We start from the raw sequence: 15,410 nt of genomic DNA on the forward strand, positions 1-15,410 counted from the left end.
TGCCATGTGTAGGTTCTCTTAGGACTTCATTGAAAGGGATTTGTTTCCCTGTTTGCATGATCAGCCTTTGATTACCTGTGTCATTGGAGAGCACCATTAGGACAGATCTTTGATCTATGTTGGGGGATTCCAGAGATACTGTTTGCTATATATCTAGCAGGTGCAAAGCAGCATCTCAGCAGTATTCTTTTGAGTTAGTTTGTGAGTAGCTATCCATTGGCAGAGCGTCTCTCAAGATTTCAGTCTGTAACTTATGGTTCTCAATTGATAAAAACCTCATAAGTGAAAGTAAGTTTTAAAGGTTATTATAGTTGCTTTATATAAAACTTTTCTTTAAATTTTCTCATTATAGATTTGATTTATAGATACTCATCTTAATATATATTTTATACCATTTAACATATAACTGTGTCAAGTGACATACTCCTGGTTGTAGTTATAAAGGTTTTTAATATTATTGAACATTCTGAAGTCCTTATTAAAGAACTTTCAGGTATGTCAAATGATATAAACATTAGGATATGAATACTTCCTTTAAATCTCACTTATCTTTTCTTAGGAGGAGAGACTTCAGCATGCAAACCTTCATCTGTTCGGCTTGCACCGTCATTTTCATTCCATGCTGCTGGCCTTCAGATGGCTGGACAGATGCCCCATTCACATCAGTACAGTGACCGTCGCCAGCCAAACATAAGTGACCAACAGGTTTCTGCCTTATCATATTCTGACCAGATTCAGCAACCTCTAACTAACCAGGTAAGTTTATGAAGTATCAGAAATGATGTTGAAATTATAGTTTATTCCTTAAAAGTGTTAGAATATTAACTAGGAAAATAATTAACTAGTTTTATATATACATGGAAATCTGGATTGACAAAACGATGATAAGAAGTTTGTATTTTAAAGTTCATGATTTTTATTTTTATTTTAATTAGTTAAAAGATACCCAGAAACATACCACTTTCTCACTCTGGAACAGAGTGGAACAGTTACTTCTAAAGAATATTAGTCAAAAATGAAGCTTATGAAAGTTAGTGAAGTTAAAAGAAAGTTATAGGGAAAGCAAGATTCCTATATCAGGAAAGTTAGAGGACTTGTTTTATTTAAAAAAAAAAAACTCCTTAAAATTAAAAAAAATATATATATGCATGTGAACAATGCTATTCATTCTAATATTCAGATGAGAGATATTCATCATTATTAGGGGGTGTGCTTATATATATTATAGTAAGATTTTTGTCTGCAGTTACCTGGCATTACATTGATAAAATACATATGAGTGAATAGCATTCATAGTTAAATAGTTAATAAGTTGAATTGTGGCAAGACTTAAGAATTCATTTTATTCAATGAGAAGTTTATTTTCACATTTGAGAATTGGAGCACTTCATCAAAATGTAAGTTTAGGAAGCGTTTACAATTGTGTATAGAAGAAAATGGTGGAACACCAATAAATAATAATGGCAAGATAGTCCATTTATATTATTGTACTTTGAAGAAACAGTATGTTTTGAAAAATTATTTTGCTTGTTCAAAAGCAGCCCATAAAACAGGTGCTTTTTTTGATCTGTTTTCTAGCTAACGAGACTAAACCCCAATTTGTGACTTCTTCAGGTATATTTGTAGTAAATTCCTGGGTCCAGCCCTGGCTTCTTTCTTCTTAGATACAGTGCTCTCTTACATCTAATGCTTGCCATATATGGAGGGCTAGAAAAAAATTCCTGTTGAGTATTTTTATGGTTATGTTATTTTATATTAGTAAGTATTGTTAGCAAAGTACCTATTATTTTTAATATGCAGCTATCATCTTGTTTGTCTTTAGAACATTTATAAAAGATATTTTACTTAGGTTTTCTGTTTTAAATTGTGTTTTTTTTAAGATTCATAACACAGCTGGGGCTGTAGCTCAATGGCAGAGCGCTCGCCTAGCATGCGTGAGGCACTGGGTTCGATCCTCAGCACCACATAAAAATAAACAAATAAAATAAAGGCATGCTGTTCATCTACAACTACAAAACGAATTAAAAAGATTGATAAGACATAAAAAGACTGTCTTTTGAAGTAATCATTCTTGGCCAGATATTTCTGCCAGAGTCTAGAAATTTCTGAACCAAGAAGGGAGTTGTATTAGAAGATATCTTAGAACTGAAGTGTTGTGTTGATGTGGCATGGAATACAGGACATAAGGCATGAGCTCAAGCCTTGGCCCAGGATTTGTTGTAGGGCTTAAAGTAGATCCCATGGACCTGTCAGATCTCTTCCTTGAATGTAAAATTGGAAATCTTAGATTGTACCCCCTAAAATGCCTTCTAGCTATAAACTTCTACATCTTTATTATGTGGTTTCCATTGTTTGGTAATCATTCTGGCAGAATCTTTTAAATAAGACTTACTATAAAAATAGTATATTGAAATGAACTGGCTTTTAAGATTTTTGGTTCTAGTAGTTAATCTTTCCTGTATGAGTATGTGTTAGACAAATGTAAAATGTTTTTATTGAGATGAATTTAGGAAATGAGAATATAATAAAAGTGTGAAAGATTATGATTGACTGTATTAGAGTTTGATTAGACTGTTCTGGTTTTCACAGTACCTTTCATAGTTCTTAAACTTGCCAGGTACCCTGGATATATGTGATATGTACTATTTAGCTATATTAACAGCTCTAAAAAGTAGAAGAAAGTCAGAATTGCATATGAAAATACGAGGTAAATGTAAATAAAATAGGTATTGTTACACTAGTAAACAATTTTTTGACTAAAGTCCTAGATCTTGCACACTGTGGAATCTTTTCAGGGGAAAGTAATCTTTTCAGTAATGGTTGTTTTAGCTCTTAGAATTAGTTTAAGCAGGTGATGCAAACTTCTTCTGTTGAGTGATCTGTAGGAAGGGACAGGGCAAGCATTGTGGTTAAGATGTTTCCAGCTCCCAGAGCCAGATAGCTGAGAGGCGGTATTATGACATTTCACCCACTTTCCTTTCTTCAGGTTATTCCCCTCTAAAAAGGGGCAACACATTCAGCTAGGCAAGCTCTTGGGTTCTTTGAATACCATTATCTTGCTTTCAGCTGTGGAAGTGGGGAGGAGCACTTGCTGCATTCCTCTCCATTCTCTTGGCACTGTGGATATGAGAAACAGGAAGTTAGGAGAAGGCATCAGTTCTGCAGGGCTGGCCTTAGGGCTTAGTATATCTGTGTAATTGTGTGTCTGGAAAAGTTATTTTCTGAGTCTTCATTTGTACTTAAGGGCAAAATAGAAAATTTGGTTAACCTGAAACTGCAATGAAAGAAAAGGAAGTGTTACTTAGTAAAAAATCAATATGTTCTTCCAGTGTATTTTGAGCACCTCTGTACAAGGTTCTTTTTGAAGCACTGAATTATATGCTGTAGTCTGAGGCCAGTTGTGTGTGTGTGTGTGTGTGTGCGCGTGCGCGCGCTTGTTTTCAGAAAGCCTTCTGTTTTTTATATACAAGTGCTCCTAAAATAGTAACTTTTATTGCCAGAAGTAGATAAGAAAAGTAAGGTACTAAGAACCAACTTGTTGACTTGGCCTTATAGGCAGAGTTTGAATGGTGGTCGTAAAGGTTATTGATAGTCTGTGAAGTGAAGCACACAGAATATTAATATTGAGTGCAGAAATTTGATCATTAGCTCATAGTTATGTGTTTGACTTTATGTATGTACTATACTTTCTTTTTTCCAGTTTTTTATTTATTCCCTTGGGAAAGGTTCTTACTATATTGACTCAAGTTGGACTCACAGTTGAGTTCCTTTTTTTCTGAGCCTCTTGGATAGCTTGGACTGTACCATACTTTTAAGTTTTCTTGATTGACCATTTTGGTGTTTTGAGTGAGCATAATTATTCCTAGATGTGGTTACTAATTCTTTTTTCAGATGTTTGAAATAACCAGTGGAATTGTGAACAGGAAATGTTTTTTAATGCATTTTAATAATTGCTCATGCTTATTTTATGCATGCCACAATTATTTTGCCCAAAAATAACCTAAAAATGTCTCAGCTAAAAGGGTATAAAAAAGACCTAAAATTGACAAGAGAGCTCCTGGCCCACTGTTGGTGTTAAGACCCTGAGTTAGGTATTGACCACCTCAGCTGTCAACCTAGTAGTACTACTACTACTACCACCACCACCACCACCACCACCACTGTTACTGGGGATTGAACCCAGGGATACTTTACCACTGAGGTATACCCCTTGTCCTTTGTATTTTATTTTTTTATTTTGAGATAATCTTGCAAAGTTGATAAGGTTCTTGCTAAATTGCTGCTGATTCTGGCCTCAATTCTGTGATCTTCTTGCCTTAGCCTAAGATTATAGGTGGTACCACTACACCCAGCTTCCTAGCTATATTTTTCAACCCCCTCATCCTGGGCTATATTCTTAACTGGCTTTATGTCATTGGAATCTCAAGTTTCTAATTCGTAAAATGGTCATGGCAATAGCACTTACTCTCATGGGATTGTTGAAGATTATATCAGACATGTAAAAATATGCATGTTAAAACAGTATTTTGTAAATACTGTATATTATATTTATTATTTTACTATCAAGTTATTTAGTTTGCTTTGTGAATAGTATACTTCGTGCTAGTGTTAATTTTACTGGTAATGAAGCATTTCACTGGTTTATACTTTTTGAAATTTCACATTGAGGCTGCACTATAGCAGTTCAAGAAGTGGTTTGTTCATTAGATTACCTCCATGGCGGCAGGGGTCCATGAACTTAAATTTAAAAAAAACAAACAAACACAAAATTATGTTCTTTGGAACTTCTTTTATTACTGTTTATAGCTTTCATTCACATAAAAAGAATTGACATATTTATTACCAATATTATCTATTTAGAAAATTAAGCCCCCCAAGGAATGTTACTATGTGAATTTAGTTTTATCTACTGCATGTACATTTGTGTGGTGTGTGTGTGTGTATGTGTGTATTTTTCCCCTCAGTACTGGGGATTGAACCCAGGACCTTGTATGCTAGGCAAATACTGTACCATGGATGGAATCATGTGCCCAGCTACTACTGTTTATATTTTTAAAAAAGCAATCTATTTTTTGAAAATTAATTCAGAACTTGTTAATTCTGATGATCACTTCAGACAAATAGTTTAGCCACTGAGATTCCTTCCCCCCACCCCACCTTATTTGGAACTTAAGAAGGAAGAAGGTCTTGAGAGAAATTATTAATTCAGTAATTAGCAAATTTACCATCTGGATAACAATTTGAGAGTTTGAGTATACCTGCAGAAGAAACTTATTAATATTGGTTTATGAGAAAGTATGCTTCAGTAAATGCAATCAGTGGATAGTAACTCCAACTTTACAGACCACAGGGGTGGGGATAGTTTTTGTTTCACCTATAGTTACAACTTTTCCTTCTTTTTCATTCGTGTGGGTTAGATTAATAAGTATACCAAGACTCCAGATGTTTCTATGAGGCCTTAGTATGATGTATTTTCTGTTGCCCCTCAGATTAACTCAAATGTTCTTTGAGAGGGGCTTTGTTAGAGCTTTTGACTCAAGTAAATTTCCCCAGGCATAAATGTCAATAAGAGAAGTCAGGAACACAAGGATGAGCGAGTGGTAATGACTATACCTTGATTTGACTAACTGGCTTTGAGGATTTGTTGATTGCAAGAAGCTCTGTGGAAGACATTTGGTGGGTGAGTGGTGCTCGAAGAGTAGTCCAGTAGCATTGGTGTGCTAGTTGCAGCCCTCATGGATATGTGTAGAGAGGGTCCATGCTCCTGCATTATCCTGTCACTAATTTAGTGAAAATTTTTAGCAGGAAACTCAAAGTTGAACTTCTTATAACCTAGAGAATGCTGAAGGGAGCCATGGTTTAGGATTGAGTGAAGGGAAAAGGAAATGTGAGGGTAAAATGGGAGGTATTTAATTTGGATGGCATATTTTATTTCCTTGTGTTAAGGAAGTGAATGAACATTTCAGCCTTGCTCTAGAGCAGGTACTTGTCAGGGAAAAGGGTCTGGTGGTGGTTAGAGCTGTGCTTCTAGAGCACTTTCCAACAGTTGGAGGCAGGGAGGCGTTGCTACCAATTCTTTTTGGTACCACCAGGGTCTTGAAATCATGTCTTGGAAGCTATAGGTTGTCTCCAATGATTGGGTTTGTCTTTTCGAGCCAATTATAAACCAGCTCATTTTAGGAATAATTCTGAACAAATTTTGCTTTGGGCTCATTGTTTTAGAGAAGCCCTCTTGAGCAGCATTCCTGTGTCTCTCCTGGATCCAGGGGTATGTCTATAATTCACCATTTAAGTGTAGGGAATACATTAAAACCTTGGGCAGCTGGGCATTCCATCTTCTATTTAATTTATTTGTTCCAGTGGTTGTGTCTTCATTGTATTCCAGATGAAAGAAACTTTGAGAGAGAATGTGTAATCTTGTAATGTAGATATCTTTTTTCGAAACAGATATACAGGTTACAGAAGAGGGAATTACACCAGTGCAGAATAGTTAAAGTGCTAGTCTTTTCTATTTAAGGTGATGCCTGATATTGTCATGTTACAGAGGCGGATGCCCCAAACCTTCCGTGATCCAGCAACTGCTCCCCTGAGAAAACTTTCTGTTGACTTGATCAAAACATATAAGCATATTAATGAGGTAAGATCATTGATTTTTTTTTTGTTATATTAGCATCTGTCTTGCTATAGATCAAGGGAAGAGAGTTATTTTGTGCTTGTTTAAATATCCTAAACTTGTTTTATTCCCAGTGGTTGTCATGTTATAATTTTTATGAAGAACAGTAAGTGAATGATTTATAGATATATAATTACAATTATGTAAAAGAAAAGATACTAACAAGGACTACAAACAACAAAGAAAGTTGTGGATCACTTCCCCCTTTTCAAAATTGTATTTAATATGTTGAGGTTTTCTATAATAACTCTCCTAAAACAAAGAAGGTGAATACTGATTGTATAAAATTAGACATATATTTGACTTTTGCTTAAATTTTGATTTATCTGTAGCTTTTGCTCTTGGTGTTGAGAAGCTCTGAGATATATTTAACCACCAGTTACAGGCATTTGGTGTACTTTATTTGATCTATCTATATCTCTGTGATTTTATTGTCTTTAGGTTTTTATGTGTATTCTTTTATCTGTATCTTTCTGTGGTAAGATAACCAAAAGCTTTTCCTGGCAGAAGTAAATAGTATTAAAAACATAAACAGTACTTTGAATTTACTTATTTTACAACTTGGCTTTTTGCCACTAAAAATTATTTTGCTGGTGTGTTGGCCCTTTTTTGACTTGATTGTTATTTGCTTTTGGCCTTAATTCTCAATCTATAATCAATTATTAAGTGATCTTTTCTGGAGAAGAGGAGCCCATGCTTTCTTTCCTCTTTAATGGGGAACCCTGCATCCTTTCTGATTAAAGACTTATGCCCCTCCCGTTTTAGAGCCACTTAACTACAAATATTTGTATTTTTAAATATGCAAAATTCATGAGTTTTTAATTTATATTGTTTTTATCTTCAGCAGTATGGATAAGAACTATTTCATGGATTATAAAGCAGAAAGTACACTTTTTTTTGCAAAGTTGAAAGAACTCCATGATACTTACATTATAAATATTTATAATATATACATAAACTTCAATGTATTATTCATATAATACATAAAATGTATCATAATGCATATAAGATTATAAGTCACTCAGGAAAAATAAATTAATACAATACAATAAAATAAATAAATATGCAAAATTTATAGCAATTTGGTCCTGTTTATTGCCAGTATTATTATATTACTATGACATTGTGGTCAGATAAATTTAGAGTTAACTCAGTGAGGAACAGTTCTTAGATTTTGTACATGTTTATGTATTATAAAGGATGGACTGTACTAGCTTGTGATTATCTGAAAATATCTCATAAATGGATTCTAACAGTGTGTTGATAGCCAGTTTGTTTCTTTCTGATAAGTTGTTAATAAAATTATAGTTTAACTGTTCTTTATTGTAGCTTTGTTGAAACTTGTTTTAAATGTCACCTTGTAAACTAGACTTTTTCATCTGTTCTATGGAATGCAATTTATAATTTCTTCAAAGTTAGTTACCAATTACTTAGACTGTTTATCTTATTTTTATCAATCTTTGGAAACTACATTATAAGATAATATATTATAAGATAATATAGGTGTTAAGAAAAATAACTTAGCCTGTGATTAACTATATGTTTAGGAATTTAGTGGGAAGTGAGGGTTGGGTGGGTTGGCTGTTTTTCAATAATTACTAGATTATCATCAGATTAAAAACTGGGCAATTTTAGTAAAACATCACTTCATCTGCATTTATACTTCTATTTTTTAGTCTTTTTTTGCCTGGGACATAAAATATAAAGTTGGCATTGACTTGGACATATAAGGGAATTTGAACTTGAAGAAGATGAAACTTATTTATTTCATTTGGCATTTGTTGTTTATATCAGTGTATGTATTTGTCAAAATTCCTCATACTATATTTTTAAGATCAGTGCCATCTCATTTTATATAAGTTTTACCCTAATTTATTAAATAAATATTTATATTCTTCTTGAATAGGATACTCTGGACTAATCATTTAACATCTCCTATTTATAAAATATACCAATAGCCAACTATATAGTAAATTTCACTGTAGGCATTTTTCCATTGGTTGCATCAACATTATTTTCTAATTCAAATGTCAGCTGCAGAAAATTCTTTATTTTTATGTTATAAAGAAAAAAATTCATCAATTTCCTGATAGATTTGTCATAACACTGTTTATTCTCATTTCAGGTTTACTATGCAAAAAAGAAGCGGAGACACCAACAGGGTCAGGGAGACGATTCCAGTCATAAGAAGGAGCGGAAGGTTTACAATGATGGTTATGATGATGACAACTATGATTATATTGTAAAAAACGGAGAAAAGTGGATGGATCGTTACGAAATTGACTCCTTGATAGGCAAAGGTTCCTTTGGACAGGTAATTGAATGAAAAATACTGAATTTCATTAATTGGAAATTATTTGTGAATTATACTATTTCACCCTTTCCTCAAAAGCACACTTTTAAAATATTTGTAAATAGATTTTAATAATGGATATCTGAGTATCTAGATGATCATAGATCTCCAAAGACAAGAAAACTTCATCCTCTATAAAAACTCCATTAGGATTTTTTCTTTTAACTTCATATCTTTGGCTACTATTTTTTTTTAAACTAATGACTAAGTGGTTAATTTTAATAGCTAAGAGATGTTTTTTAAAATAACTAATAGTATATTACCTCTTTTGTATGGGCTTTATATAGTCTGTGGATTGTTCATTATGTGTATTAGAGATGTTTGCATTTCTGTCTGTTTTAATTTCTTTAAGGAGAAAAGAACTACCATTTTCAAGAAGTAGCAGGCATCTTCCCTTTCCTGAGGCTCGTGTTGTGCTCTGGGTTTTCCTCCCACCTCATTTCCTAATTGTATTAGGCCTGTGGGCGATAAGCTTCAAGATGTCCTTTTCTAGTCCTTAGGGCACCAGCATTACCCGTGCTCTGATTGGGGTAGTTCCTGGGGACCTGTGTTTTTCCTTTTTATTCCCAACCTGTTCTTTTCTCCCATAAGTCTCCCCTTCTTAGTTGAACACCCAGCACAAAACTCTAAAAACTTGCATCCAGATTCAAGAGCTCCTTCCCATCCTCCTCCTCCTCCTTGTATAAAACTTTCTACGTTTCCCTGGCTACTCTTCACTTAGTAAATCCTCTTGGTTCTCTGAGTCATAGTGCTGTTTTGTTTGAGGTATAGTCCTTGCATGGTGAGTTAAATATTAACCTGAGATTCAGCTACTTCTGACTTTTCACTGACAAGGCTAGACGGATAGTTTAAATTAAAGACTTCTTGAATTGTGCGTGTGTATGTGTTTTAAATTATGGAATATGTATGTGCTTACTTCTCTGTTCCTGCCCTTACCTGAGAGCAAATTATATTCTTCTTTTTAGCCTGAGGGGAAAAATTCTATCCAATGTAACCATTCCATGGACAAAAGTATACTGTAAGCCATTAACGGGCACAAGTGTAACCCCCCCCCAAAAAAAAAAACCTAAACTGTTTACACATATAAGGAAAAATGAATAAGCATGTTCAAAGCCTTCTGTATCTCCAGTGTGGCTCACCAGGTTCTGATGACACATGTACAGTGTATGTGCTCCTTCCCATAATGTGAAGGAACTTTTCGTTTATAAAACTCTCTTTCTTCTGAGTTGGGCTCAGTGTTTTGGGGGGCCTGTCTTTATGCAAGTAATCCTGCTTTGTTGGAAGCAGCTTTTGCTTCTTTCGCAGTCTCTGAAAGAAAGGCATTCTTGAGGCCCAGCTGTTAGCCAGAACTATAATCACCGTATAGTTGTAGAGATCGTGCCCTCTACTTTGAAAAGGGCACCAACATTTCGGCAGTTGCTCTCAATAAGACATTTTTCTAACTTTGTGACATCCACTGTGAAATTTGTGGGCATATAGATATTCTCTAAACTTAGTTGTCCCTATTCATTCTTTCAGCACATATGTTTTGCTCCTCCCCTTCACCTCAATTTGCTTGTCCTCTAGCTCCTCAGAGCAGGTAGGCATAGTAAATCTGAAAATATGGGCCTGTTTGACCTCAGACTCCATCATCCTGATATTTCTCAGGCAGAGATATGCAGTGTTTATGTTAAAGACTCATCACTCGTCAGAATAATTACTGTCTCCATATTGACTTAGCCATACTTTCTCTAAAATTTCTGCCAGGTCCTTGTCAAATTCAGGGTCTTGCTATTTCTTTAGATGGTAGTTTTGAGTCCTATTGCACATTGAAATTTCTGATGGAGTTTTTAAGAAAGGATTGATGTTAAAATCAGAATTGAGCCAAATTCTGGGCATCAATATTTTTTAAAACTCCCCATTAAATGTGTAATTCAGGATTGAAAACTACTGCTTTAGTTTTAACCAGTTAATTATTTGTCAAGTCATTACGTACTTGGCCCCCTGAAATTGGCCTTTGTCTTTGAGACTGTCAGGGATCTGAACACTGAACTACACCATTTTTTGTCGCAGTCAGTATATTCAGGGAGGTAGAAGATTATCATACTACTTGATCACATGTTTGCAAAGATAGTGTCTGATCAAAAAGACAACAGATAGTATCTTTTAAAATTGGGTGAAAACAGAGATAAGATACTGTTTATTCCTTTCCAAATCTGATTTATAATTTAATTTTACAATATATTTAGCCTTAACCAATTTGGATCTTGTAGCCTATGTCTGATCACTGGTTCTCAGTCTTCACATTGAGATCATTTGGAGTTCTACTTCAATCCCCATACTTTTTGAATGTATGAACTTTTAGCATATGGTGGAACTTCTCTGGTAATTTGTGTTTTTTTCTTAGCATAAATTAATTATTTTATAAACCTTTGTTTTTGTGTATCAGAATAAAGTTAGAAAGTTATCTGTTCTCTGAGATGCATTAGAACTTTAAAATATTTTATTTATATTCTTGGGATTTAAATCAAGTTTTTCTCATTCAAAGAATGGTGAGGTGAATTGTTTTATAGTAAGAAGAAATAGTTTTCAGTAAAAGAGGTTAAAAAAAAAAGCCAAAGCATTTGTCAATATTCTCAATTTTATTTCTGAAGAAGGAAAAAAGTTAAGTCTAATTTTGTTAAGAAAGTTATCCATTTTGTAGATATATAGAAATATTAAAAGGATATAAAAATTCAAATTTAGTTCAAAAGATGGACTTAAAGTTATAGTCTTTGAGAAAGAGTAACTTTTATAACTACTGAATTGAAAGAGGATCTTTTCTAATTCAGAAGGTCAAAAAATATACAGTTAAATGAGAATTCAGTAGGTTTGCAATTGGGGGAAAATGTAAACTGTTGTGAAATTGTTGACATTAATGCAAATAATTACTTACCTTTCTTCTCTTTTAGGTTGTAAAGGCGTATGATCGGGTAGAGCAAGAATGGGTTGCCATTAAAATAATAAAGAACAAGAAAGCTTTTCTAAATCAAGCCCAGATAGAAGTGCGACTTCTTGAGCTCATGAACAAGCATGACACAGAAATGAAATACTACATAGGTAAACAAATAGGCAATCATGCGGTGTACCTACTCTAGGCCAGAAAATTGGATCAGTGGTTATTTTTGTATCAGAACATGTTGATTTTTATTTTAAAGTGATCAAAATTTTTTCTTTCATTTGGACAGCATAAATCTGTTTCTTAATTTGAAATCTTTGGGAGTAGTACACTCCAGACATTACAATGAGAATAGGACCTTTTTTAAAAATTACAACTTTTAAGTTATATCTTTTTTTTTTTTTTTTTTTTTTGCATTGTTAGTGAATGTTCATCCACAGTCATCCTAGTAGTTCTAAACTAGATGCAAGCTGTTTATTAGTTGTTGTAGAACCTTTTTTGGAGTGTCTGGACCAAGGTCTCAGGCACTTTGTCAGTTTGTCAGCATTAGAATCTGTTGTACTTACTATAGCAGAAAAGAGGTAGTAGCCACTTACTAAACTCCTGTCACATTCCTTATTATTTTCTTCTGTCATCTCTAATAATTATGATAGTCCTATAAGGAAGATGGTAGAGCATTTAAATTATAGATACAGAATAGTACTTATAGTGTTTTAAATAAAACTGTTTAAAATTGGTACCACGTGGAGGGGCATTGACAAAGGAAAGAATTGAAGGACTCAAATTTGTAGCAAATTCTGTGGCATTTTTGAATTTAATTTCTGGGCATTGTCAATACTTGGGTGTAGGAAAGGGAAATAACATTGCACTGTATTGTAAGTGAAAAATGCAATGTCTTAAACTGCATTTAAAATTGGAAAAGGCATGGGAATGTGTTATGATTCTATAGTTCTCCCAGAATGGTAAAAATAAACAATGGCTGGTTACGGGCAAAGGCTTCAGATAGTTAAGGTCATTTCATTTCATTTATGAAATATCTCTTTTCACTTTCGTAAAAAGAAAAATATGAGCATGCACTTTTTTCTTCTTCTGTGGTTCCTTTGCAGATATATGATGTTATCTAAAATAAAATGGTCTCTGATACCTCATCCCTTCTTCCTCCTTAACTCTCAAGGATTGTATTTTGAATGTTTGCTTAAATAGCAGAAAAAAATGTTGGTACTATTAACTGTAACATTTTAATTCTGCGTTATTGAAAGAAAACATGGCTGGCCTAGAGTGACTACTCAACACATTAGGTACCTTATAAGGGCTGTCCTTTTGTTGTGGTGGTGGTAGTACCAGGGATTGAACCCAAGAGTGCTTTACCACTATAACTATAACCCTTTATTATTATTATTATTTTTTAATTTTAATAAAAGGCCTCAGCCTCCTGAGCTGCTGGGATTATAGGTGGGCCCACTGCTCCTCACTCCTTTTGTTTTGAATAAACTGACTTTCATAACCAATAAATATATTAGTTATTGTAAATGCACTTTTGGGTAAGGATGATGATGATGATGATTATAAAAGAAGATGGCAAATGCAAAGAATCTCAAAAAAAAATCATGAGGTTCTGTATTGGAAAACAATAATAAAAGAACTTTAAATAGAGGTATCTTTATTTAAAGTGTCTGAAAGTTGTGTTGCTTTTTCATAATATGATTTAATTTTAAGATGATTGAATATAATTTATTCTGATGAGGAAGTATTTTAAATCTTTGAACTTTAAGAAAATATCTGCATATAGCATAATTTTAATTTTTAACTGGCACCTAAAAATTATGTACCTTTATGTGATGTTTTGATAAATTATGTAGTGTTCAAATCAGAGTAAACATATCTGCACATTTATCACTTATTTGTGGTGAAAACATTCAAAATCCATGTAATTATTTTGAAATACTTGAAATACACATACTATGTAATAGTACAACAAAACCTTTTTTTTCTTTCCCTACCCCTCTCTCCCTTAAATAGCATAACTTCTTATTTGGGTTATTTGGTACCTCCCATTGTCGAATTAAGAGAAAATTTAATTTGGATCTAGAACAAAGTCTTGCCAACCCTCCATTCTCTTACAAAACCAGCTTAAAAAGCTGGAAAAATAGTTTGAACTTTCCTTGACATTGTTTTTAGTGCTTAGCACATTGTAGGTACTGAGTAATTGAGTTATGAATTGGGAGGTCAAGTGGAAGTGAGTACATCTCTCATTGGAGGAACATTCTAATTGCAGAGTTTCTTAAAGGGATTTTTGTAATCACATTGGAATTCTGACATCAGTTATCTTTTGTATTCCTTTTGTAGCTACTGCTTAATCTGAGATTAAAAATTCATGCATTGGCCATGTCTGTGAAGTGTCATGGAGTTGTTTGTAGTTTCAGACCTGTGAACCATAATGACCAAGTAGATGTTACACCTTTTTGTATATTCGCAGTGTCAGAAAGTGCTGTAAACTCATGAAAACTATGTAGAAGTTTCACTGTTACTTAACCCAGTTTTAGGTCAGAAGCAATACTGATGCACATTGTTGGAAGGCAGGCAGCCTAGGGCTACCTCCAGGAAAACACAATGTCTATGTAGTGACCAGATATTGAATACTGACAGTTATTCAGGATAAATTTGTAGAGAAACCTGCTTTGGTGATAATATAAGTCCAAAGTGAAGGTAGCCGTGTCATTCACTTGAGTAATGTGTGTTGTGTGGTACATGTAAGAATGTTTATAGCTAAAGGCAGCACTTTTTTTTATTGAATATTCTAATCTCATCTGATGTGAAGTAAAGTGTTAAGACCTAAGCACCATCTTTCAAGCATTTTAGTGATTATTAAGCCTTCTTAGATGGTCACCTAATCGATTTCAAGTTACGTGTTCTGTACCATTTCCCCAGTCATAGTCCTGCTCATACTTTCTTTTTGTGGCTGAGCTTTATTTTGGTATTTTTCCAAACCGTCTAGTCTTGCATGAGATTTCCCTTTTAATCAATTTCATCAACATAATCAAATGACTTGATTATGGACTTCCCAATACCTTACAAAAACATGATTTTTAAACTCTTGCTCTATTACTAAGTACTTTCACAGTTATTATGAAAATTACAAAATAGATTTTGTATTTATTTATCAAAGCCAATTTATGTATCAGATGCCAAGTATAGCATTGTCAAAAGAAGAGACTACAAAGGGTGTAAGGTCTGAGGTGGAGCTCCTAGAAACTAAAAAGTACTTTCCTTTATAAATCATGATAACTCTTCTGTTCAACTTTTTTTAAAACAGGGCACTTTGGTGATACTTTTTACCATATATCATTTATTGATAGACATTATACCTTTTTAGCAGAAAATCAATTTAGATAATCTTTCTTAACTGTAAAATGTACTGTTCATGTAGAATGGTGATCTCCAAAAGTCTTCCTGGTTTTTGCTTTGCA

The 15,410-nt window shown here is 33.6% G+C and overlaps 1 protein-coding gene across 5 annotated transcripts in view; it reads left to right on the forward strand.

Moving 5' to 3' along the window:
- Dyrk1a (dual specificity tyrosine phosphorylation regulated kinase 1A) overlaps positions 1-15,410 on the forward strand; it is a 138,803-nt gene that overhangs the window by 97,288 nt on the left and 26,105 nt on the right. For 4 of the 5 annotated variants that reach the window (XM_078044645.1, XM_078044644.1, XM_078044647.1 and 1 more), the window contains 4 exons: positions 560-756; positions 6,518-6,637; positions 8,799-8,987; positions 11,957-12,104. In XM_078044645.1, coding sequence (XP_077900771.1) covers positions 560-756; positions 6,518-6,637; positions 8,799-8,987; positions 11,957-12,104 — 654 coding nt within the window. Of the gene's footprint in view, positions 1-559; positions 757-6,517; positions 6,638-8,798; positions 8,988-11,956; positions 12,105-15,410 lie in introns of those variants that run through there. The other variant, XM_005323489.5, reaches the window with a different exon arrangement.

The sequence above is a fragment of the Ictidomys tridecemlineatus genome, chromosome 3, assembly GCF_052094955.1.
Source record: "Ictidomys tridecemlineatus isolate mIctTri1 chromosome 3, mIctTri1.hap1, whole genome shotgun sequence".
Classification (NCBI taxonomy): domain Eukaryota; kingdom Metazoa; phylum Chordata; class Mammalia; order Rodentia; family Sciuridae; genus Ictidomys; species Ictidomys tridecemlineatus.